General features: G+C 45.5%; 2 protein-coding genes across 2 annotated transcripts in view; one reads left to right on the top strand and one right to left on the bottom strand.

The window, feature by feature from the left end:
- nbas (NBAS subunit of NRZ tethering complex) overlaps window positions 1–17,804 on the bottom strand; it is a 91,860-nt gene extending 74,056 nt beyond the window's left edge. Inside the window, exons 1-18 of the mRNA XM_029849397.1 lie at window positions 17,680–17,804; window positions 17,236–17,287; window positions 16,780–16,816; window positions 15,717–15,794; window positions 14,612–14,659; window positions 13,802–13,845; window positions 10,743–10,876; window positions 10,040–10,173; window positions 8,503–8,601; window positions 7,177–7,315; window positions 7,026–7,091; window positions 6,795–6,923; window positions 6,431–6,494; window positions 5,184–5,377; window positions 3,834–4,100; window positions 697–822; window positions 286–437; window positions 42–179 (exon numbers count right to left, since the gene is read on the bottom strand). Coding sequence (XP_029705257.1) covers window positions 42–179; window positions 286–437; window positions 697–822; window positions 3,834–4,100; window positions 5,184–5,377; window positions 6,431–6,494; window positions 6,795–6,923; window positions 7,026–7,091; window positions 7,177–7,315; window positions 8,503–8,601; window positions 10,040–10,173; window positions 10,743–10,876; window positions 13,802–13,845; window positions 14,612–14,659; window positions 15,717–15,794; window positions 16,780–16,816; window positions 17,236–17,287; window positions 17,680–17,772 — 1,994 coding nt within the window. The 5' untranslated portion in view covers window positions 17,773–17,804. The remainder of the gene's footprint in view (window positions 1–41; window positions 180–285; window positions 438–696; window positions 823–3,833; window positions 4,101–5,183; window positions 5,378–6,430; window positions 6,495–6,794; window positions 6,924–7,025; window positions 7,092–7,176; window positions 7,316–8,502; window positions 8,602–10,039; window positions 10,174–10,742; window positions 10,877–13,801; window positions 13,846–14,611; window positions 14,660–15,716; window positions 15,795–16,779; window positions 16,817–17,235; window positions 17,288–17,679) is intronic.
- A 147-nt stretch (window positions 17,805–17,951) lies between these two features.
- ddx1 (DEAD (Asp-Glu-Ala-Asp) box helicase 1) lies at window positions 17,952–22,979 on the top strand. The gene is made up of 26 exons (XM_003971564.3): window positions 17,952–18,081; window positions 18,175–18,226; window positions 18,354–18,417; window positions 18,494–18,523; window positions 18,603–18,699; window positions 18,806–18,853; window positions 18,969–19,052; window positions 19,142–19,225; window positions 19,311–19,387; window positions 19,479–19,551; window positions 19,645–19,721; window positions 19,797–19,911; window positions 20,039–20,177; window positions 20,301–20,361; window positions 20,494–20,592; window positions 20,673–20,762; window positions 20,835–21,023; window positions 21,117–21,168; window positions 21,303–21,449; window positions 21,558–21,649; window positions 21,724–21,796; window positions 21,904–21,976; window positions 22,054–22,096; window positions 22,176–22,271; window positions 22,367–22,487; window positions 22,574–22,979. The coding sequence occupies exons 1-26, from the start codon at window positions 18,069–18,071 to the stop codon at window positions 22,702–22,704; spliced, it is 2,220 nt and encodes a 739-aa protein (XP_003971613.2). The 5' UTR covers window positions 17,952–18,068; the 3' UTR covers window positions 22,705–22,979.
- Window positions 22,980–24,717: the final 1,738 nt, after the last annotated feature.

The raw sequence follows: 24,717 nt of genomic DNA, 5'->3' as shown, positions 1-24,717 counted from the left end.
CACCGTGAATAAATGAGCCGCGGCTGTGGCCGCCCGTGTACCTGCTGAAGTCGACCTTGGCCAGCAGCTCTCCTTTCCTCCTGCCTTCTCTCTCCGTCTTCCTCTCCAGCTCCTCGTCTTGGGAGAGGAAGTCCTCGTAGGGCAGGTCGTCGAGATCAACATCGCCTGGAATGATGAACCTTGGGGGTGGGGGAGGGGTGCACAGAAATGAGAGGTAGTGTAGCTAAAAAATCACAAAAACTCGCCCCTGATTTATGGAATGTGCATTGATTCGTGATGCCCCACCTGCCCCCGTCTTCCCCGTTCCCTATGGCGATCAGGGCCTCCAGGTCTGTTCCCTTCAGACCGTACTGCAGCAGCTCCTTGGCAGCGTCGACGTTCTCCGGGACGCGCTCCACACACTCGTGCAGCACCCACGAGCGCTTGCGGATCTTGCTCTTCAGAGAGAAGCGGGGGGGGGGGGGGATACGGGTTGGGAAGTAATGATGGAGAATTAGGAGGGAGAGGTGTGAAAATGTGCTACAAATTGGCAAAAATGATGCGTGAAATAGAGTCAGGGGACTGTGCAGCATCCCTTCTCACCCACACATGCCAACATCTACAGGACTACAGAGGGGTGAACAGACACAGACACAGCTCTGTGTCTCTGCCCCTCCTCCTCCCCCCTGGTCTTCACAGCTATCTCCCATCTCTTACTAGATAATCCTGTATTGAGGCGATGCTGACGGGGCTTTTCCTCCACTGTCTCTGGTAGACAAGGTCAGAATCCAAATTATACGCCTGGGCGAGAGACAGAGCCTCCCCGTATTCTTCATTGTCGATCTGCGGGATAAACAAACATCCACCCGGCAGATTACAAGAAATGATCGATTTACTGAGCAGCGATGTGCAGGAAAACACTTAATATTCAACAAGAACAAAGCCGAGCGCCGTTAGTACGTTTTTATTACAAACTGAACGTGTTCCAAGAAGGCCTCATTCCAATTATTCAATACAATAAAGGACAGAGTGGCCAAGCTTTGGATAAACCTGTGCAAATGCACTTAGAACTTTGGAAGTCCTGAGCACACACTCGCTGTACACACAAAGACGCAACAGCAGAAGCTGCAGAATGCAGATTTCAATCTGTGCAATGTGACAGAGTCTGGGGCGGGCGGGCTACGGCGGAATAGGGATTATCACTGAAGGGGAATGGAAGATTTGGGGGATATTTAAAGAAAGGAATCAAAGAAATAACGGGATTGAAACCCAGAGGGGGGTGGGTGGGTGGGGGATCAGGAGGCAGATATCGAATAAGCAGCGTCTGCACTTCTGCTCGGTAAAATAAATCAAATCTTCCAATGGAGCAGTTAGCCGCTTTATGTGCTTGCGGTCGATCGTTGTTTTCTTCCCGCAATCGTGCTGGCAAATGTTTCCTTTCAACCTGAGAGAGGAGCAACTGCCAAAAGGTGGCCGCTGAGGTAATGCACTTTCACTGTGGCGTCGATGGGATCGACACGTGTTGGACCAGAGATACTAAATATCCAGTCCCACGGACCGGAAAATGGGGGGGGGGGGGTTCAGCGGTTAGCATTCAGCATTAGCAGCGTTTTGTGCCGCAGACGGTCAGTCTGGTTAACACCGTAGACATTACATGGTGACGCATCGTTCATTTTCATACATCAGCATTACTAATGTAGACATGTCTGCATCCTTTAAACGGTGCTTGATGCGGGTTTCGTGTCATTTCAGGTTTTCGAGAATGATTAATTCGAACAGCATGACACCACAGTTTATATAGGCCCCCTCACTGTGTGTAAAAGTGGATGAGTGCACGCTGACTGACAACACTGTGTTACCGTCTCCGTCTGTGCGTGGGAGAACAAAGCAACACATTAGCCAGACTGCACTTCCTTGAGGGCAATGAGAACCCCGCGCAGCTAAAGCTCACGTAGGAGGACATCAAAAACAGCTGCCTTCTCTCTCTGGATTCTGTTAATAACGCTGTTAGCGGGCCTGCCAGTCCGCCAGTCACACCGGCGCCGTTACACCACCGAACGCATCGCCACACCAGACCAGACCAAAAGAGTGATTTTCTTGCTGCGGTCCAACTGAGGCGGTCAGATGAACTGTAGTCCTTACACATTCAGAGCAAAGATCACTGAGGTCAGCGTGCATTTGAATTGGAGCAGGTGAGAATCGGGAACGTCAAATTATGAAAAAGGAGGGCGAGAAATGTGCGAAAAACACATGAAAAGGGGTTACATAAAGGTAGCTTTGACAGGTAGCAAATGTATCACGGGCCACGAGGCCGAGAGAAAGAAAAATGGCTGTAAAGGCTGTATACAAAAAAAACCCAGAAAAGTGTTCTTCAGTTGATGGATAGATGAAGTGATTGTCCTCTCCTATAGGCTAGCATTAGCCACACGCCAGGCACTTAGCAGCTGCTGACAAAATGCCAAAACTCAACAGTTTTGGCATTTTCTTTGCACTTTTCTGATGTAATCACAGCGTGGCAGGGCAGAGGCCCAGCTTTTCCGGCATTAGGGTATAATTTCCTTCACATCAGGCGCATGTGGGAGAGGGGACTGTCATTTCGGCGGGACAGCAACGGTTTGGAAACGGCTGCAGGTGCCGAGTGTTAGCAAGCGATAATAGTGACGCATCACTTTGTAGCTCAGCACTGTTATGACTGATGGTAATGACTAATGGCATCTAATGATGATGACGAGGATGAAGAAGGAAGCAGGTGACAGGTAATAAAAATGAAGGATGAACTCGGTTCGGAGGCAGGGACCAGTGGGACCTGGGGGCTCAGCCTCAAGCTACAGCGTTCTGTTGTCTTTGCTGAAATATGTAGAAAGTAGCAACAGCAGCCATATTTCTAATGCAGCAATTAGCCTTTCAGAGGAACCCCCCGGGACCGAGAAGTAGCAATAAAGCTAACTGAACATCTTGTTTGGTTTTCATTTCTCCTCGACGGCACTCTGGAACTGCTCCAACCACACAAAAGCACTTGAGCAAGCTGACACAGGAGTTATTTAGTCAGAACCCAATTTTGCAGATCAGCCAATTTCTAATCCAGTCAGTGGCCAGGCTGATTTATACGATATCCTTCATTTTGCTGTGAAATTAAAGAAGGGGAAGAAATGAAGAGCTCGGCTGCAAACACGCTCTTTAAACGACAGCTGCCATTACGGCGAGGTACTGACTCGTGGATCGGTTTATGCAAAATAAAGGGATTGCAGTGGGGGCGTTATAATTAGGAGAGAAGTATCTTTGAAATATTAAAGAGATAACATCCGTCTCTCCTCTAAAAGGAATTTATAACAGCTTGGGCGGAGAGCACGTCAGGTCGGGATCTGTTGTTTCAGATGCTGAGCGGGAAGAACAGTCCCATGTACACACGAAAGGCATTCCAGCATGAACGCAGATAAAAGATTTTAGCTCCGAGCGCATTACTCTTTTGTGGCGCATGCTGCAATGAATAAGTAAATAGGATTAGAAATATGACTCCTCGTTTTTCCACTGTTACGGATTCGCCGCCTCGTTCGGAGGCATCACGCTGGCTTGTATGAACTGCAGCAGCGAAAAAAACTGGCTAAATGTGCCTGTAAGGTCTCGCTATTTCTGAGAAATGTTGTTTTCAAATGAGCGCTGTGATGTGGATTCTCTTCAAAGTAGCAGAAACCAAAAGAGTGGTTAGCCACTCAAAGCGCGCCGACGAACGCTCCGCTGGCGTCCCGCCGCGCTCCTGTGTAGTCACGCTGTTGGAAATCGCACACGATTTTTTTTTTAGCAAATGAGTGCACAACTCTGGTTTCTCGGAGACAGAGGGCATCCCGAGCACCGACCTTCCTCTGGTAGAGCTCCTCCGGCGTCGTCGACCTCAGGCTGACCAGGCGGTAGTTCTTGACAACGGTGCGGGGGCGCTTGCGCGGTGGCGCAAAGCGCTCCATCTCCGTCACGTAATACAGGCCCTGCTTGATGTAGCCGAAGTAGCGAGCTTTGGCCGAGGACTCGTCGTCGGAGTCGGAGTCTCCTCCATCGTCCCCCTCTTCCTCGTCGCTGCCCAGGCTGCTCTCCAGGCGGCCGCGCTTCTGAGCCAGCTTCACTTCACACTGCAAAATAACAGAATCACAGGTAATTCGAAGGAAAATAATTGTAACTTTCACCAGCTCTGGTTCAACATGTGGCTCCAAACCCTCCGCCCCCACCCCCACTAGTCCTGTTCTCGGAATGTCTTTGTGACACAGCGCTAGGATACACTTTTACCCCACAGCCATATTAAACATTAAATGCAACACAACAGCTTCCACGGGGACCGGAGCTGTGCTCGTTCAGATGCTGCCACGCGCACGTACGGCCTTGCCTCAGACCAACAGGCTGTCAACAACACAAAGTTGAGCAAGGCCGAGCTGTTTGGCAAGTCTGAAGTAGTTCCATTAATTTTGCTTTTCCTGCTCTCTATTGACTTACGGCACGATTTCCCATTTTCCGCAGGGGTTCTTCATGCTTTTAAAAGGGGGCCCCTCTGGGATTTGTCACAAAAACCGGGTTTAGAAGATGTAAAAATATAAGGGCGTGTAATCAATGAGGAGAATTCACACACGTGTGGAGGAGCGTACAAATCAAACCAGCTCTGTTCTACTCTCGGCAGAATTAGAAAGGGAGGCCAGGTGAAGGCGTAGCTACACGTGCACCCATCCCCCGCAGCACGTTAAAGCAGGCTGATGAAATCTGTACAAAGCTTCGGCAGCTCGGTGGTGTGAAGAAGGGAAAAAAGGCTCTTTTCTTTCAATGCGATCTGATTAAAAAGAAGAAAGGGGGCGGAGGACTGAAATAAAAGAGGGAACTGGAGGAGCGGGAGTGCAGGGTATGTCATCATGTGGATGAAAACTGAATAAGAATCTGATTAAAATTTCACTCTTCTTTTTTTGTCGCGCAAATGTCCATGACAAATCAGCGTTGGTGCCACGACAGATTGTTCACCATCTCCCATTAAACGAAAACAAAAAGATCCAATTTTTAAGTACACATCAGTCCCAAATTCAGACCTCAGATGAAGTAACGATTGCTCTTCTAAAACATTCCCTCTGAAGCCGCGAAGGTCAGCATCAATAATGTACGAGCCTCACGAGTCATTCTCTGACGGCCGTCTTCCTGCTGTCTGTTTACTTGTTAAAATGTACGTTGACATTTACCTCCAGGCTGAGGAAGCCCCCGTCGTGAGCTGCCGTGACCCGGGGCGACGGCTCGAACCACTCGCACGACTTCCCCAGCAGGTTGCGCAGCGTCCTGGCGGAGGAGACTGTGACGGAGCCGGAGCAGCGGGCCAGGATCAACACGCCGTCGCTCCACCAGCTCACGTCCACCAGCGGGTGGTACTGCTCCTTATCTGGGACGGGTCAGGGGGGCAGAATGAAACAACACGGAGATACAGAATGCAATATTTCAGGGAGGAGACGCAGGATATTGGCTTCCATTCTCATCAAAACAGCAGACATCAGGCATAACATTACGACGCCGATTATCTCTTCAGCTCTCTCGTATTAGGCATCTGCGGCTGCTGCATGACCCCAGTCTTCAGGGTCGCATGCAGCTCACCCTCACTGATGTGGAGGGCAAAGGCCGACCTCGGTGTTCCGACCCAACAGACTACTCCTCTTAAATTGCTAAGCGCCTCAGAGAAGACTACGGAGCTGCAGGTCTGCAGACCAAAGGTGTCTGAGGTGGTATGAGCGAGCATGTGTGGGATTTGCTGGACAAACCAGACCGATCCATGGAGGCCTTAAAGGATCTGCTGCTCACAGCTCCCCTTGAGGGGTCTAGCGGAGTCCAGGCCTTGGCGGGTCAGAAGACCAGCGCAATATTACTGTAGAGGGTGGCAGTGTCATGCCTGGTCGGTGTTTACCTTCAGATGCCACAAACAGGTCTGAATACTGCTCCTCTGACACAAGATCAAGACAAAAAATAATAATCATTCATGGAAATGGAATGACTGAAGAGGGGGAGGTCAAATATTTAGGTGGGATTCTGATGATTAGAGGAAATTATAAACTGAGTCTGCCCCCAAACAGTGTATCAAACAGTTTAAGACATAATTAATGCCGTGTGGTGTTACCACCTCGACTTTCAATTTTTTGGATCATATATTCTTATCCCCGTTTTTTTTGGGGGGGGTCAAATTTACCCAAGCGAACACAGCTCTCAGACTGGAGAGGATTCACATAGATCACAGCCTACACAAGCTGTCATCACTGCGGTCCAAAACTGTCAAAAACCATACACGCGGGGATGACGTTCACAAGCATGCCCACGGAAGAGACGTACGCGGCGGCGCGTCTCCACGGCTGTTTCGTTCAGCGAATAAGATCATTAAATTGTATCCAGCGTGCGGCGCTGTGTCAGCAACAAAGTCGACTCTCTTTAGCCCTTCAGGCCAAAGTACCTTTTATTTTCTTCCTTCTCTCCAGCGACGTCTTCCACTCTGGGTTGATCTCGTCAAATCCTGGCTGCGGGCAGGACCGAGGGACGGGGGGGGGGGGAGGAAAAGGAGGCAGGAGGGGGCAGAGAAATTAATTTGCTAACCCTGTTTACACTCGCGTCATGCACACACAATTCGGCTCTGGGAGCTCGCACCAGCACTGAAGCAGAACATGCCCACGGACGCTACGTGCATATTGCCTGCTATATTCTGCCAATACATACAATCGCCCTGAGACATGGTAATGAAAACACACACACACGCAGTAGCACCACACTCAGAGAGATCACATGACTAGAGTCAGAACGCCGGCGGTCTGGAGGCTCACCTGTTGGTCTTGGCCCCAGGTGGCTCTCTGCTTCAGGGAGGGGACATCCCAGACAGACAGTCGGCCAGAGAAGTGGATGACGGCCAACAGGGTGCCGTCGGGGCTCAGGCTCATGCGGAACACACCGTCCTGGACGTGGCAAATTCAGGAGTGTGTTTGGGGTTTTTTTGGTGAATGAGCAAACGTCTGTCCCGTCAACCGAGGTGATGTCGTTTAAAAGCGGCCTCTCACCTTTTCATCTGCGTGTCTGGAAAACAATCTGAAGCTGGGCAACCTGAGGAAACCTCTTTTCTGACTCTAACGGAGAGGACAGGTGAGGGTGAATGCCTGCATGTGTTAGATACTGTCACCAAAAGCCTGCAGATGCGTTCCGTCCCCTTACCAGACCGACATCTTCCTCGTTGCTGGTGACCTGCTTGTAGTGCGGTGAGCCGGACAAAGTCCTCCAGGCAGTAATCCCGCAGCTGGAGGCCTTAGATGTGCCGTCATCACCTGACTCACAGCCCCCCACTAGCAGCAATCTGAAAGGCGCAGACACTGATGGTGAGCGCTGACATAACAGCATGTGCTGCCGAGGTGCTATTTAGCAGCAAATTAGCTCGGAAACTTTATTAATCAGCATTCTGGTGGGAATTATTAGCAATAGGGCAGGAACAATACCACTACAACACAGCGATTAGTGGGTCTCTTTCTGCAGTCAGACAAACGTGGCAACAGGCGCTGCCCAGCTCAACACTGCCCCCTGGTGTAGAGAATAGCCCAGAGCTGGAGACGAGCTGCAGCTGCTAGAACCTATTATCTTTGTTTATGGTGCTCAGTAGTTTTATTAGAAACCATTAAATATGCTTTATGAGCTCTAATGTGTCTGACGTACATCAACACATTCCAAAAAACACACAGTTTATCAGCTCTGCTTCTAATTCATGCAATAAAAAGAACACAACGCATAATTGCACATCTGGAAACATTTCAGTGCATTTATCACTCCATCTGTCCTCCACATCATTTGAAAGTCATCACTTCCCCATCTGTGTTCAGGCTGCATTTATATACCAAGGGAGCTGTACATCACTGCTACACCTTCACGTACAAATGCTGGGCTGTTTCTCCCAATGAAGCGTTTCACCTTTGCTTTCTAACTCCATGCCATCATCATCTCCCTGCTGATGACCCAGTTTTCCCACAGAAGTCATTAAACTTTCATATCATCTCTATCGGTTACAGCAAACACTCCACGGTAGCTGCCAAGATCCATTAAGCTGCCAAAGAAAGCTTTGCGGGACAAATTAAATCTGGTTGGTGTGATGCGGAGGAGCACCGAGGAGGCTGTAAAGTCACAGGTATTAGCTGGAATTAATGAAGCAAAAACCTCCAGTGCGGCTCGGCAAGGAGTCCCGGGAAGTTTCAGACTGCTGCAGTCGGATCCACTCCTTTCCTTATGTTTGAGTTCTGTCTCCTCTTTCAGGGTTTACATTTGTGGACTGTTCTCATTTACTCTACATCTGCAATGCTGTTCTCTTCTGCTGGTGGAAACACACCTGGTCATTGATGAGCAGAGGAGTTCTCCACAGATATCAGGTGATGAAAACATCTGAAATTACCCTGCTGATATCTGGAACACCTTCTGCAGGCGCGTTTAGAATCCGAGAGGTTTAATATGATCAGTAGCAGGGTTTTTGTCTTAAAATATAGGTGATAATTTGCTTACCTGTGAGCGGGGTGGTAAATTGCTGAGGTGATGCCGTGAGAGTGATGGGAAGAGAAGCTGAAGCTGTGGTTCTCCTGGAAATTTTGATTGGTTCCCACACTGAGAAGGAGGAAGATGCGACAGGTCACCTGTAGCCCAGCTCAGGCACAAAAGAAAAAGTCCGCCGAAATCAAATCACAACTCGAACGCTGATGTGGAAACTGGCGCGACAAAACCGTGCGGAGGGGCCGTTGAAAGCCCAGCCGCAATGAAAGCGAGAAATGGCGAAGAAAAGCTCGACCTGGGAAAACACGGCGTGTAATTTGAGCTGGGAAATGATTCCTGGTATAGAAAGAGACGAGAAGAAGTTGTAGGAATTTTCAAACTTCCTCCTGGGACACACACAGACACACACACAGACACACACACAGACACACGCACACACACACACACACACACACACATACACACACACACACACACACACACGGTGGCACAGCCTGAGAGAGATGCTTTAATTTCAAGGCTCAGCTCTAATTCAAAAATTCCAATATTGGGGTGCAGTCAAATGTAAAGGCGAACTCTGATCCCTGTGCCGAAAATGATCCTTTACAAAGACGCCGCCGCTTTTCCGAGTAAATTTGGCCCAAATGTCTCCCACATCTTAATTACACCCTCTCCCGCTCACACACGCTCGCAGCCTTCAAAGGCAACCGACGCCATTTAACCCCCGTCATAGAAAATAAATAAATAAATAAATAAGCAGTTTTCGCCCCCGCTCTCAGAAACCGCTCTGCACGCACGTGGGGCTGGAGTGCACAACGACCTACAGCAATCTCGGCCTTTGTGAACGTCAGTTCACAAAGGCTCGGCGGGACGGCAGCAATTATACACACCCAAATCGGTGAATCGGTGGCATAATGGCATATTAAATAATGCTAAGTTAAAAGGTAAGGCGTGGGCGGCTGTGAGGGAGCGCATGTTCTCCTGCACAGATGCTGTCATTAATCAAATATTCAACGCATTTATTGGGATTTGTAAGCGTGGAAACGGATTTGATTCCAAAAGAGGTTTAACAGTCATCTAATATTTACATACAGACAAGCGTGCGGCGTCAAATCATGTCACAAATAACTCCTGCGGGGGTTTGAATATTAAAGTGCACGCATTTAAATCAGACGATAAAAGGATGAGGAGGAACATGTTTGCTGTTAAAATATTTAAAATGTTTCAAACACTAAACTCTGAGAGCTCAAATGGAAGAACATTAAAATACTGGATAAAATGTTAAAAAAAAGAATTGAACAGCTAAAGATCGCTGCTGGCAAACAAAGTGTTAGCAAAAGTCCCCGGAAAAGATGATGTAGAGATCGGGAGCGTTCACTCTGATCCGACGGCACCAGGCTTCACTTGCAAGCGAACCGAGACACATTTTCAGGCGCACCAGAGTTCAAATGAGCAGTCACACCTGCCGAAATGAGTCAAACTCTGGTCCGTTTAAAATGGGCCCTTACAAAGATCGATTCGTACCGCAGGGTTAGACAAATACAGCCCTCACCTGACGAGGTAGCTCTTCAGCCCCCCTCCGAACGTGATTACCAGGAGCTCTGCAGACCACTGGGCGCTGCCCGTGTATTCCAGGAAGATCAGGCCCGCCACTGCGCAGCTGAAATCCCCGGGAAAACTCACAACCTGGACCGGTCGAAAGGAAAGGGAGAAGAAGTCAGAGAGCGACGTTACGCACCTCGGAGGACAAACGATGCACCACTGCAGGCTGTAAGAGTAAGAGGAGGACCAGACAGGAGAGGCAGGGAACAACAGACCAGAAGGGCAACGTGTTAATAAAAGGGGGGTAGGTGTGCAGAAAGGGGGGTAGTTTTACTCCTGTACTAGAACCAGCAGCAAGGGAGCAGCAGCCTCAGTACCGCAGATACATAACAGACCGGAGCTGCATAAGGGATCTGGCAGATGCGGCCGGGGAGGGTCTCTGTGATCAGCTCTGACGGGGGAGAACGGTGGGGCGCCACGAACTCTGGCTAAAAATGATCAGAGCATTAAAGAGAGGGGAGACGGGCTTGGGATGGCAGTGAGGAGAGAGGCAGGTGTGAAAAATGAATGAAGAGGGGAGAAGACAGGAATGAGAGAAAACCAGGTGCTTAACGTGCACATGCGCTGACGCTGCACAATTCTGCATCCACAGTTACGCTTGACGCACTAATGTCGAAAACTCATAAAAGGAGCTTATGAGGAGGGGGCGTTACCGGTGGGATGACAAAAAGTTCGCTGCCTATGAGGTCGAAAAGGCGCACGGTGCCCGTGCTGTCTGCGAAGGCCAGCAGAGTGCAGTCGTGACTCCACGCCACCCTTCGCCACTGGGGGTTCGGGTCCTTGGGCACTGGGGAGGAAAAGAAAGAAAAAACCTGCATAAAATCAAGGAGCCGAGGAGCTGTTGAAGCACGTGAGGAACGCCCTTGAAGACACCCTGGTGGTCTGTGTTGTGCAGACAATGAATCCTGATGGGGGAGAGGGGGGGGGACGTGTCTGGAGATCTTTGGAATTTAACCCTGAAAGATGGCAGCAGCGGTACAGCTCAATAATTGTCCCTCAGAGAAAGGCGCGCGCTCACGCCCACGTTGAGGGGTGACACGTTAAAAGAAGAAACGGAGAGATGGAGGCAGAGGGGTGAGTGGGGTTGGGGGGGGGTCCATAAATCCAGCTTTTATTGAAGCACAGGCGACACGCTGACTCAGCACTTTAGACTTTGACCATATCGCTGATATAAAGCGCGTCGCCGCCTGCTGTCTCATTCTCAAGGTTGGCCGTGATGGAGGAGCGCTCCGCTCCCACATTTGCTGCGTGTATGGGCGCTGACACAGATGCTCCTCTGAAGTGGTTGGTGTTGCAGCCATTAAAGGCTGGAAGCTGCAGCTCTGTCTGGCTAATGCTGAGCAGCTTCTTTAATTAGACACAAGCTTTCAAACGAGCCTTAGAGTTCTAAATTGGAGAAGAGCGTGAAGCATAATCCAGCCACACAGGCGCCGCGTCAGCAGGGCAGTACAGCTATGGATAGGGGGTTAGGATCCTGTTGATATCACATGGTGGTGCTACGGGCAGCTACTCTATCGGGTTTCTGGGCTGAGCGATGCGGTCCTGCCACCCCTGATGGACCAGCAGCACGACCGGAGGGAAGCTTCCGTCACCGTATGGCCGGAGTTTCAAATGAAGAACAGAGGGAGTGCGTGGGAGTAAGACAAGGACAATGAATTCGGTGGCCACTGAGAGAAATAAAAGTTTTTAGGAGTGAAGTGGGGGGGGGGGGGGGGGGGGGGTCAGGAAGCTGGTGATTTAAACCGCCTCCACTAAAAAGAAAAAGGCAAGAACAGAGCCACTATCTATAGCTATAGGCGCCAAGTGCCGTTTTCTTTTTCTTGCTTCCTATTTCAATCTCCTCTCTTACACCCCCCCCCACCCCCACCCCTTATCTCTCCACAGCATTATGAATTGTATACAGTGTGTTGTTCCGCAGCCCAGAGGTCTCCATTTCCACATAGATGGCTTGTGGAGGAAACTGGGAAATTGGATACTACTGTCCTGATTTTTTTTTTCTTTAGCAATATGGTGGGCAGAAGTTGGGGGGAATTAAATCCGGCAGACATAAAGAAACCTCCGATCTAAAGCCTTGCAGACACGTTTGTCAGAGCTGGGTTATGAATTATGCACAGCAGTGGCAGATGTCTATGATGGGAGCAGCTAATGGGGAGGGGGGGCAGAGAGTGACGCACAGGTGTAAAAGGCATAACGCACACACCCGCACGATGCTCCATTAAAAGCAGGAACCATTCAAGGAAAAATCACAGCAAAATCCATTAGGACAAATCTCCATGAAATGAAATGAAGTCGAATGCAAAGAAGAAGCGAAATGGAATGAAAAGCTGGATGGGGGCCAAGGCACACAGGAGCCCAGGGTTGGCTGTTATCCGCTTTTAGAACAACAGGCCACAATGACAAATTCTGGCCCAGACTCAAATAAACCCCCCTAGAAAGGATTAATTCTAAAGGTTAGGATAAAAGTGCAAAAGCATTAAGTTATTCCATGAAGTGGGTTCAGTGCCATCCAAAGGTCCAAATGGAAACTGCCATCTAAAGCTAGTGGTGAACATCATGGTGAAGAATCTGATGAATTTAAATATTTTGGAATGGTGGGCTGCCTGCTGCCGAGTCAACATACTAAATATTCCAGTAAAAGAAATTAAAAAAATAAAAAACTTCAAATATGCTTAAACTCTCCTCAGATCTGACAGGAACCTGCAGAGATGTATAATAATATCCCCACATGGGTTCATTGTAATGACTGAAATTATTATCATTACACCAAGGGGTCTGATTAGGTCAAGCTGATGAAGAATGAAGATTTAGATAAGTGCTGTTTTCAACATTCCGTCCAACGATGCTTTGGAAAATTACCACAGCAGGTCACTGTCATAACGAACCAGACAATCAGGGCCATTTATTTTTAGGAGCCATTATGGACTTCCTGTAAATATCTATTCACTCGCATCATAGTAGATGGGGTGATTATCTACGCTTCTGTTCACCATCTCCCACATATAGTTCAATTAGCCCCCCCCGGTCGATTTACTGTTTTACAACCTCTATCTGATGCATGGTGTTTACTTCTGTTGTAGTTGACTCATTTTAGCGATTTGTTTCATTTCATTTTAATTATATCAACTTTCAATGTGGAACTTGAAAAAAAACAGCTGTTCAGAAACTTTTGAATCTTAGATTTGACAGAAACAAGTTGCGATCCTGTTTTCTACCATGATAAAACTCAACAGATCCAAGTGTTTTTGTGACCATTTTTTGTGAGACACTCTCCCCATTTTACCTACTACAATTAAGAGACTGATGCCCACATCAATACTGAACTAATTCAACAATAAATCCAGGTAATTAATTCCAGCCGTTCATAAATAATTCGAACGTTGTCAGATTAATCGCTATTAAAGCCACGTGATTTTTTTAGTCCACTAGGTGGTGCTAAGTGTCCCTTTTCTGAAGAGCGAGGGAATCCACGTCACATTTAACAGGAAGTGCATCAAAACAAACACGACACATTTGCCCGAGGGGGGAAATGACAATATTCCAATCAAGAAGATTTTCAAGAAGAGAAGGACTGTTTTGTCATGCACTAAAATATCCTGACAATATATATACAATATACAGGTCAATCAAATATTATAAATTACTATAATATAAAGTCATGCCTTAAATACTCTGGTATCACTTGTTAAATACAGCGAGCATGGGAGGGTCTTACCCTGGCACTTCCCGATGACTGAGCCAAAGTCGTCCCTCACAGACCTGAGGAGAAAAGGTTCACGGATGGGTGAAAAAAGAAAAAATGACAACATGCTGCACAGGGGAGCCTTGCATGGCCCGATATAAAATGCTTTATGGAAGTAACGGATAGCCTGTCAAGATTAAGCAGCGCCATGGATCAAAGAGACGGGGCCTTGAGAGCAGGCAGTGTTTAGACAGACTCTTAACAGAGCTCAATGGATACGGCCTTGAGCTGACTTATCACCCACTCACACTTACCGATGCCATGCATCAAGCCTATAAACTACGTGTGGAGAGCGGTGCGAGGAAAGGACAGGGGACAGCGCAACGGTAATGTTCGAGGAGAGTGCAGCGACATCACTCTAAACCTGCTCATTTATGTTCGTACATGTACACAAAAGTGATTTTCAGCAATGCCAGAAGGTGTTTTTTGGGGGGGTTTTTGCCTCTAATAGTCCCCTGGCGAAAATTTCAAGTTATGGATTCGGATCTCTATTTTGCTCCACATACATGGGGTCATAAAAACCACTTCAGGCTGCTGATATTTTGAAAACAATAGCTAATATCTTGTTAACCATAGAGAGAAAAGGAGGTCACTGACAAGATTTATAGCATTATTTTCGATTTATATTGATACAGAGGCAGAAAAAAAACCAAAGGTTTCTTTGAAACAAAAGGCTGCAGCGCTATCAATGTATTTGTGATAAATCAGCTCATTAAATAAAACTTTTCCCACCAAACGCACATAGATGGAGGGCTTCCAACAGATGGAGGCTTCAATAATTACCTAATCTCCACACACTGGTCCAGGACCACTGCCAACAGTTTGCCATTGCTGTGGAGAAAACAGGAGAAATGATAGACAGAGATGAGATACGGCGAGACAGCGGTGTCATTTTGGGTGATTTTAGGTTTTTTTTTAAGAAGTGGAAGACAAAAATGAGAAGTCTTAGTCATGACTGAATAAAAGCGGCAGTAAAGGTGTGTGTGTCCTTTAGACAGGCACTTTTTAATGGAAAGAGATAAAGACGGGAACAAGAGCTAACTTAAAGCTGGGAGGAAATAATCATGATTGTGCAGCGTTAAAGGAGCAAAGATGGTCCTGGAGGAAATGAAATGAAAGACAAATATTCCCACAGAAACACAATGGAGGATTAAGCGGCTCAGATGAGGAGACATCAGCAGGATCATTTAAGTGTATTGTCTCACACGATCGATAGCCAATTAAAGTCTTCCTTTCTGCTTGATTTCTCTTTTATAAAAGCAGATAATTACATGACTGGTTTAATGGACGGTGCGTGTGTGCGTGTGTCTGTGTGTGTGTCTCTGTGCTGCATCAATGTTCAAACTTTATTATGCCATTTACAGTTCAGCTATGCAGAGGTGAATATTCATGTTAAAATGTGTAGCTGTTTTAATGTGGAATCCTCTCAGATTCGTGGTGAATGTTCAACTTCAGTTAAGTGAATTACAGTGATGGAGAAGCAGCATTAGGGCGGTGTTCCTGTCACTGATTTAAAATGTCTAAAGTCCAATTTATGGACACTTTTGTTGTTTTGTTGTTTGTTTGCCACAGACAGTGACAGTGATCGTATCTGTTCGGTGTTCACATGTCTCCAGCCAACATTGGATCTGACCTGGTGACCTCATGCTATCACCATCCCGGTCGTATCCATCATCTGACACCCTTAAATCTTAAAGCTCTTTAAAGTCTGAACATTTGCATCTTCAAAGCTCTTTGCAAAGCAAATTTGAATTATTCTATGATGGTGTCAGAGTTTTGTGATGTCACGATGATGTCCTAATAAAGACGGCAGAATGCTAGAGATTTAGCATTATCGAAGCGTGTGTGTGTGTGTGCGTGTGTATGTGTGTGTGTGAGAGAGAGAGACCTTGCAAGCACCACATGCCAGTTGATCTGCTTGTGTGCCAGCCGGACGAGGCCAGGCGGCAGAGACGAGCTGGTGGGGCTGAATTTTAGAACACATTTTAGAAAATGTCCACAAAACACCACAGAGCATCTATGGTTGATATTTCCTCAGTTGACTGAAAACCTTGTAAATTTCAAGCAGCTCTTTTCAGACTGATTTAATGCGAAAAGATGCCAAAGATGATCGAAAGTGTTATCAGTAATATCTGATAGCACCAAAACTGAAGACTATTCTAAAATGATTTAAAATGACATTTTTTCATTTTAACAACTTTGAAGCCTTTGGAACTTAAATCCATAGCTGAGTTATTTTACACTAGGGGAATAATTTAGCTTGACTTTAACAGATATATAAAATAAAAACCTTAATGTAATATAAAGCATGCATTGAATAAAATGGTAAATTATACACAGTTTTGCTGAGGAACGATTATAATCAAAGCCAGTCTGGTTCCACAAATTGTAGCAAAAAAAGATTTATTACTGTCATATTTGGATGTTTTGTGCTACTAGGTTCAGTTTCCTTTCATTACTAAAATAGCACAGCGTGTGGAAAGAGCTTCCCTGTCTCACATAAGGAGTAGAGCCAAGGGGCAAACATGGCTACAGGGGTGCTTTAATATTTGATAAGCTTATTGATGGAGCGAGCTAAACGCCCGCTGACATGATAAGCAGACCCTAATTCCCAAGTTTTACAAATCGTCGGGACACATCTGTCCACACGCTACAGAAGACACTGCAGCAACAGTGCGAGGAGAGGCGTTACGAGATGTGACTGAAATATACCTTCAGAAATATACAAGTTACAATTATACCACGCTGCATTGACACCAGGTCAGGACACGTAATGAAGTCTACAATATGTCTATCTGGCTCGACCAATATTGGCTCATGCAGCATTCTGTAAAAATAAATATGATTTATACAAATACATACAGCTGTTGTTATTTAGTGTATCTTCGGAATAGCCACAATCCAATTAACTGTTTGATGTAGTCTCATTAACTGATGAATGATGAACTTACCTGTACCATAAGTAGTGCAGGATTAACCGAAACGGGCCTGTAGGAAATGTGTTACAGTTAATAGGTGGTAACTAGTAATATTTGTCTTAAAACAATGAAGAAAATGCTTAATTATGAGTATTGCATCAAATGTAGCTATGATTTACGGACTTTTGCTCACTAATAATGCTGGTGCTTGTGATGGCTTGGGTCTGCCGATAAAGACTTTATATGTGTGTAAACGCTGTCGGTACAAGACTTTTCTGCATTTATGTGATAGAATTTTTGTTAGCAGTTCGTCAGTTGCAACATTTATTTTGTAGTAAAGAAAGGTTTGCAAAAAAAAACCCTTTTTTTCTGGTTGCAGCAAACTAATTTATTAACATATATAAAATTTGGCATATAAAGAAATTCAGAAAAGCATTAATGAAGACTATGATAGAATCAAAACAAACTAATAAAAAAGAGAAGTTATACCTGTCACTGCTTTTGCAATAAGCGAGGTGCTGTGCTCCTTGTTTCCTCGCACCTGCAGTATTAAAAGTGACAAATGAACAAATCTAGCATTTTAAACACTAGATTGTGTTACATGCATTGATTAATAGCATGAATTTCTGTTAACAATGAATGAATCCATGAAGCAAAGCGAGGTGGATATCAAGTACCCGTCTGGCACTTGCAAAATCAAAATCTCAAAGTTGTTGCACAAATCGAATTGAAACCACGATCTTGAAAATGGTAGAAAGATCCTAATAAATTAGCGTATTGCATTATTGGAAAGTCTGGGTTTCGCTATCATTGCTGTTTTATGCTACGTGGCTTTGAGCGGACGACCCTCTGCAAGCGCCTTTCCAGTAGTGTTGCACATAAATATACGCTCTAAGGAAGCCAGGCATCACGCCCCAGGTGGGTCGAACTTACCTGAGTATCCGTCTCTGGTGGCCACTCGGTAATGACAAGCAAGTCGTACAAAATATTTTCATCTTCACCTTCTATCAGACTTTCTTCAGCCATATTTACTCCAACCAGCTGTCAAATGTCTACGGCGAGTCGTGGAGGACAAAATATGTCTTAGACGGTGTATGGAAACTGTCTGAGGAATATTTTATTGAATTTCAGCATATAAAGCTTTACATTGTGGTTTATCAAAATCATAAACTTGTATTTCCTTGATATCATCATGTGCTACGTTAGTGAAATTAACTATTTTACAATTGACTTGAGTATCCGGAACCATTAAATTATACCGGTCCACTAAGCGCGGTGCACTCTCTCAACACGTTACATCCGTTGCATTCGCAGCAGAAATAATGGCGTTTTCTGGTGGGCATTTTACTTTATATTTTCATATGTTAATGTTATCATATGTTTTTTTGGTAGCAACGTAAACCATTCAATGTCTTTATTCTTTGACAGAGATGGGCGTTATGCCCGAAATCGCACAGGCTGTGGAAGAACTAGACTGGCTGTGAGTCTTAAAACCAAAATCCTGATAAAGATATATGTTTCTAAAGCATGATTATATAGTAAATATGCCGTTGTTAGTGGTTGCTTGTGTTGACGTAGTACTGATTGTGTCATGATTGTATTTCTAGGCTTCCAACTGACATCCAGGCGGAGTCTATTCCTCTTATTCTTGGTGGAGGAGACGTGCTAATGGTAAATTAAAGCCACTGCTGTGATATTCTCTGACTTATGTTGCAATACCAGAGTTACATCTATTTTATTTTTTTAGGCGGCAGAAACTGGTAGTGGCAAAACAGGGGTAAGCACTTTAAATCACGTAAATTATACACTTGCAATTCGGGGAAAACAGCCATAACAGGGATCCCTGTCATTTACAGGCCTTCAATATCCCAGTGATTCAAATTGTGTATGAAACCTTAAAAGATCAGCAGGAAGGGAAGAAGGGTAGAACCTCTATCAAAACTGGAGGAGCTAGTGAGTCTGTTCTTCTTGATTCTTCTTTGGTTGCATGCCCCACTATATCTTATATATATATAGGCAGCAATTTGCAGCCATTTGACTAATATCATTCCCTTCTCAGTTTTCAATAATTGGCAGATGAATCCTTATGACCGCAGTCCAGCATTTGGTAAGAGGAAGACAATGAGAGTTTGACATAATTTTCAATCAGTATGATGCCAGGCTTGCTTTAAGTTTACAGCATGTTTCAGTTTTGCCTTTTTTGTGTTTTGGTTCCACCACAGCAATTGGCCCAGATGGATTGTGTTGCCAGAGCAGAGAGTTTAAAGAGTGGCATGGCTGCCGTTCTACCAAAGGAGTCACCAAAGGTTTGTTTCTAAAAGATGATGTAGTCATCTTTTACAATCTAACCTTTCTTTTCTCAATGACTTCTTGGTCCATGCCTCTCTTTGTCCAGGGAAGTATTACTATGAGGTGACATGTCACGACCAGGGTCTGTGCCGCATCGGCTGGTCCACCAGTCAGGCAGCCCTTGACTTGGGTAATTGTCACACTGCTAATTGCACATTAGCCAGTCCACAGCGCTCTCACTAACACAGCGCTTCAATCTCTTAATTTATTTACAGGAACTGACAAATATGGCTTTGGTTTTGGAGGAACTGGGAAGAAATCTAATAACAAACAGTTTGACAGCTATGGAGAGGTAAACATTTAATTCAAAAACTTTTTTTGGTTTAATTAATAGTCATTAGATTTTTAAAATATTCGTGTCTTTTTCCATCTTCACCACCTAGGAATTTACGATGCATGACACTATTGGTTGTTACCTGGATCTTGAGCAAGCTCAAATCTCATTCTCAAAAAATGGTACCATTCTAGTCAGATTTTTAGTTAATTTGTCAGTTAATTTGCTTTTGTGCCAATAAAATTCATATTTCTTGCCTGTCCTACTTCTTCAAGGTACTGATCTGGGGTTGGCGTTTGAGATCCCTCAACAATTAAAAAATCAGCCCTTCTTTGCCTCCTGTGTGCTGAAGGTATGACACCAGTCTAAGAACACAAACCAAGCTCTTCCATGTTTATACAAGTTGCTTATCTCCTTTGTCTTATAGAATGCTGAGCTGAAGTTCAATTTTGGAGGAGAAAACCTTAAATACACACCTAAGAGTGGGTTCCTTGCCTTGGATAAGGCATCAGAGGGGCACACAGCAAAGTCCTCTCAGACAGGTCTGTTTATTCAGTGTGTGAGTAAGAAAATAGCTCAATTTTTTTTTCTGCAAAAGACTAGACTGTATCCCTACTATCTTTATTGTCAGTGAAATCAATAAAAGTTTCCTCTGCTCGGTTTGTGTAGGCAGTGCCAAAGTGAGCCAGGTGAAAACATCATCTAACGCACCCAAAGCGCTGATCATTGAGCCTTCTAAAGAACTGGCTGAACAAACCCTCAACAATGTCAAACAGTTTAAGAAATATGTGGATAACCCCAAACTCAGGTATGAGGCAGCACCAGAAGACATAAACATGGCCAGATATTCAGTAGACTGCAATTGTAGTTTTCGCCAGCAGGTGGAGACTTGCATCGCTAACGTAGGTGAATTGTCTATCTGAATCTGCAGGGAACTTCTGGTGATTGGTGGTGTGGCTGCTAAAGAGCAGCTGAGTGCACTTGAACAAGGAGTACGTGAGACAAGCTTTCTCCAAACAGAACTAATGGCATTTACTACACTGAGTGGTTGGAAATAACTGAACTCTCTGTATTGCGTTTCACTGTGTTTCCCTGTCCTTTTTGTGTGGCCACTTCAAAACTAGGTTGACATTATTGTTGGAACACCTGGCAGACTGGATGATCTCATATCAACTGGTAAACTCAGTCTATCCCAAGTCCGCTTTCTCGTTCTGGATGAGTGTGTAAGTACAGAGCATGGATTGTATTTTTAAAAGATCTCACAGAAAATTCAACATTACTCTGTTTTCTTTTTGTCCCCAAGGATGGTCTGCTATCCGCAGGTTACACAGATTTTATCAACAGGATCCACAATCAAATCCCGCAGGTCACTCCTGATGGCAAAAGGCTGCAGGTACCGCCATAATTACAACACGCCAGGAGAATATTTGATATTTGATTGACTTGCTGATCTCATCTCTCCCAGGTCATTGTTTGTTCAGCAACTCTGCATTCATTCGATGTGAAGAAGTTGTCAGAGCGCATCATGCATTTCCCAACATGGGTGGATCTGAAGGGGGAGGACTCTGTCCCGGAGACCGTCCACCATGTGGTCGTACCTGTAAATCCCAAATCGGATCGCCTCTGGGAGCGCCTGGGCAAGAATCGCATTCGGGTAATTAGAAGACAGCCATTGGCTTTATTGTTAATCATTTATCAGCTTTATAAAAGCAACATTCCTAAAGTGTTTTCTTCACCAAATGTCTAGACTGATGAGGTCCACGCTAAAGATAACACCAGAACTGGAGCTAATTCTGCTGGTAAGACTGACAAAGTCTAGGTTGGACCAAGCGATGAGGCGTTCATGAGCATCACACACACAAAGCAGATGTTGTGGTTTGTCTTTTTACCTTTCGTGGCTTAAGGAGTGTGTGTGTGTGTGTGTCCATTTTAGAAATGTGGTCCGAAGCTATTAAGATCCTGAAGGGCGAGTACACAGCCAGGGCCATCAAAGAGCACAAGATGGACCAGGCCATAATCTTCTGTCGTACCAAGATCGACTGTGACAACATGGAACAGTATTTCATCCAGCAAGGAGGAGGTAGGAGGAGTCGGAGAGAAAAACTACCAAAAATCTACAAAAGGCAAAATGTTGAGATAATCCTTGCAGACCCATAATCCTCCTTCATGGTCCCTCCATCATCTCTAGGTCCTGACAGCAAAAGCCACCAGTTTTCCTGCGTTTGTCTCCATGGTGATCGTAAACCTAATGAAAGGAAAAACAACTTGGAGCGTTTCAAGGTATAAAAACACCAAATGAATGGCACCTTTTTTCCTAGGACAGCCCCCATTTAAAGGTCTTCTTGTGTTTGTAGAGGAAAGAGGTGAGGCTGTTGATCTGCACGGATGTAGCAGCCAGAGGAATTGACATCCATGGAGTTCCTTATGGTAAAGAGAAGTACCTAATTACTAATCATAATCACATCCTAGATGCTTACCTTGGTTCTCAAGGTAGTCGTTGATCCCCACAAACTTTGTCTTTTGTTTCTCTGCAGTGATTAACGTCACCCTGCCAGATGAGAAGCAGAACTACGTGCACCGTATCGGCAGAGTTGGCAGAGCTGAGAGGTCTGGATTCAGAATTAGCGACCACAATGTTTAAATTTTCAGAAGATCTGCAGTAAAACATTTCTCCTAACCCGCAGAATGGGCCTGGCCATCTCCTTGGTCGCTATGGAGAAGGAGAAGGTGAGGTGGATGTTTGAAATGCAGCGATGAATAAATGATAGAAGTAGACTCGCTCAAAGTGAATCTTTCATCTGCGTAGGTGTGGTACCACGTCTGCCCCAACCGAGGCCGCGGCTGCTACAACACCCGGCTGAAGGAAGAGGGAGGCTGCACCATCTGGTACAACGAGAAAGAGGTGAACTGATCAGCTCACTCCACCAGAACTCTGGTTTGATTCAAGAAAGGTAAACCTGCTTCTCCTCACACTCCGCTGTCTCCCTTCACATGCAGCTCTTGTCTGACATTGAGGAGCATCTGAAGTGCACCATCACCCAGTGTGAACCTGACATTAAAGTGCCCGTGGATGAGTTTGATGGAAAGGTCTCGTATGGTCAGCGCAGAGCGTTGGGAGGTGTGTGTCTGATGTTGTCCACCACACACTCAACACAGGCAGCAGAATATATGCCGTTAAATTACTGTTGCTTTTGCCTCCTGTAGGCAGTAACTACAAGGGTCATGTGGACGTTCTGGCCCCCACAGTCCAGGAGCTGGCAGGCCTCGAGCGGGAAGCCCAGAGTTCCTTCCTCCACCTGGGATACTTGAAAAACCAGCTTTTTAGAGCTTTTTGAAGATACGACACTAAGCAGTCGATGCCCGCATTTAATGATTCTCCAGCTAATCCAAAAATTAGGATTAAACGTCGGTATCTATCTGCATTGAGAACACAACTGGTTTTTGATTTAGTTGCATCAGATTTACTCCATTTAGTTATAAAATTCTTTAAAAAGAACAACTTGTGTGAACATTTAAAGCCCTTGCATGTGGGGGATTTTCATTTCTGACATGATTTGAAACATGTTTCTCTGTATTTTCTTTTTTCTGAAATAAACATTAGTTGACGGCATTGTTTGCTTCTTCATTTTCAAACTTCCACCTCGGAGCGCTAATGGTTTGGTACTGTGCTGGTTGATTCTTTTTGGAGAACTGTTATTTGGAATAAAATAAATAATAAATGTAAAAAATATAATTAAAATAATTAAAAAATGAATGTAAAGTGACATTTTATTAGTTCTATTCTAAAAAAATGTAACTTTATTTTATACAGCAGTAACTGACTTGGTGTTTTCTTCCAAATAGGTTTTTTGTGTGCACGTTTACACCTACATACATAAAGATAAATATAAATGTGTGTGATAAATCCGCATTATGATTAGTTGATATTTGGCGTGTTAAAAATGTTTTTGTGCAAATACACAGATTGATTGTAATCTGGTCAGATTTGCCAGCGCTTTAATATATGCAAATATGTGGACCAATAACTATTTGTATTGTGTTGTATTGTGTGTGTTTATTTTGAAGAGCAGGAGGCTTCCCGGAAGTGCTCCACGGTGTCTCTATGGAAACGCCCATTTGTAGTCCACACCCTCCCCGGCAGCTGGAGCGGTTCCTCCCTCTCCAGCAGCTTAATTTCCAGCCTGGATACACCGGTTCACCGCCGCAGTGCCACTGCAACAGGTAAACCAGCGCCAAATCAACCATTAACACTTAATTATCGGCTAACTGGACTCTATCAACGCTCTTGTTTTCCTTCCATCTACGATTCCTTTAAAAAAAAAACACGTCCCGCATTCTTTAAACCCTAATTCGTGCAGACGGGACGGTGTGCAGCGTGCGTGTGACAGCGGGGTTGTCGCAGGAGATGGATTATTGTCGGATATTGACGACCCGTTCCTGACACCTGTCACCGGTGGAAGCCTTTTGGCACCATATGGCTTCGCCGGAGTCTGTGTCTATTTTAAAATACGGCGATTTAGTTAATGAATTAATTCATTTATTCCCCTCAATGAAAACGCTTTAATGGAAAATTCAAACAAAGGCAGTGAACAGTGCTGATATACGTTCGTGTGCGTGCGCGCGCACGAACAGGCAAGCTGTCTTATTTTTCCAAGGTTTCACATTAAACGAGTTATTAATTCTATTTAAAGTAATAATTTAGCTCACAGCACCGTGTCTTGAGTAAAGGAATCTGCTGTCATGATCCTGGAATTATTTTCTGGCACGATAAAATCTAATGTGACCTTAAAGTTCGGTTTCCCATGTTATTTCTAGCTCTGAGCCACAGATCCAGCGGACCCGCTGATCCTGTCTGGGGACCCACTGGTCCCCCCAGGATGGGGGTCATGTGTGCTTTCCACTGTGTTCCTTCTAATTCTGCCAGCTGCTAAATGTGAGAGCGCCAGCGTGCAAAGAGCGGAGCGGAGGCCATCTTCCAGGAGTGGCAAAGTCCACACCAAGTGCATGTTTTCCCTGCAACACCTGGCGTCATCCCTGCAGGGACGACGGTTTATCACCTACCCGCCAAGGAAGAGTTGCATAATGCACGTGCACAAACCCCCCGGCACGCATCTGCTGCCGCGTTGAAGGTGACGGTGACAGTGAGGGGATTCTGTGTTCTGCTCGCTCCTTTGCTGATCAGAAGGGACCTGTCTTCCTCTGGACGACGTGTCCTCTTTCCTTCTACCTGCTGCGAACGATGCGTGGATGCCCCCCCCCCTCGTATCTGTGTGTTTCTGTGTGTTTCTGTGTGTTGTGAAGCGCGCTCTCCCAAAGGCACACAGAGGCTCCTTTCTTCCGCAGGCTCA

The sequence above is a fragment of the Takifugu rubripes genome, chromosome 16 (genome assembly GCF_901000725.2).
Source record: "Takifugu rubripes chromosome 16, fTakRub1.2, whole genome shotgun sequence".
In the NCBI taxonomy this organism is placed as follows: Eukaryota; Metazoa; Chordata; class Actinopteri; order Tetraodontiformes; family Tetraodontidae; genus Takifugu; species Takifugu rubripes.
The sequence above is the reverse complement of the archived record's forward strand: the minus strand, read 5'-3'. Positions and strand labels throughout refer to the sequence as shown.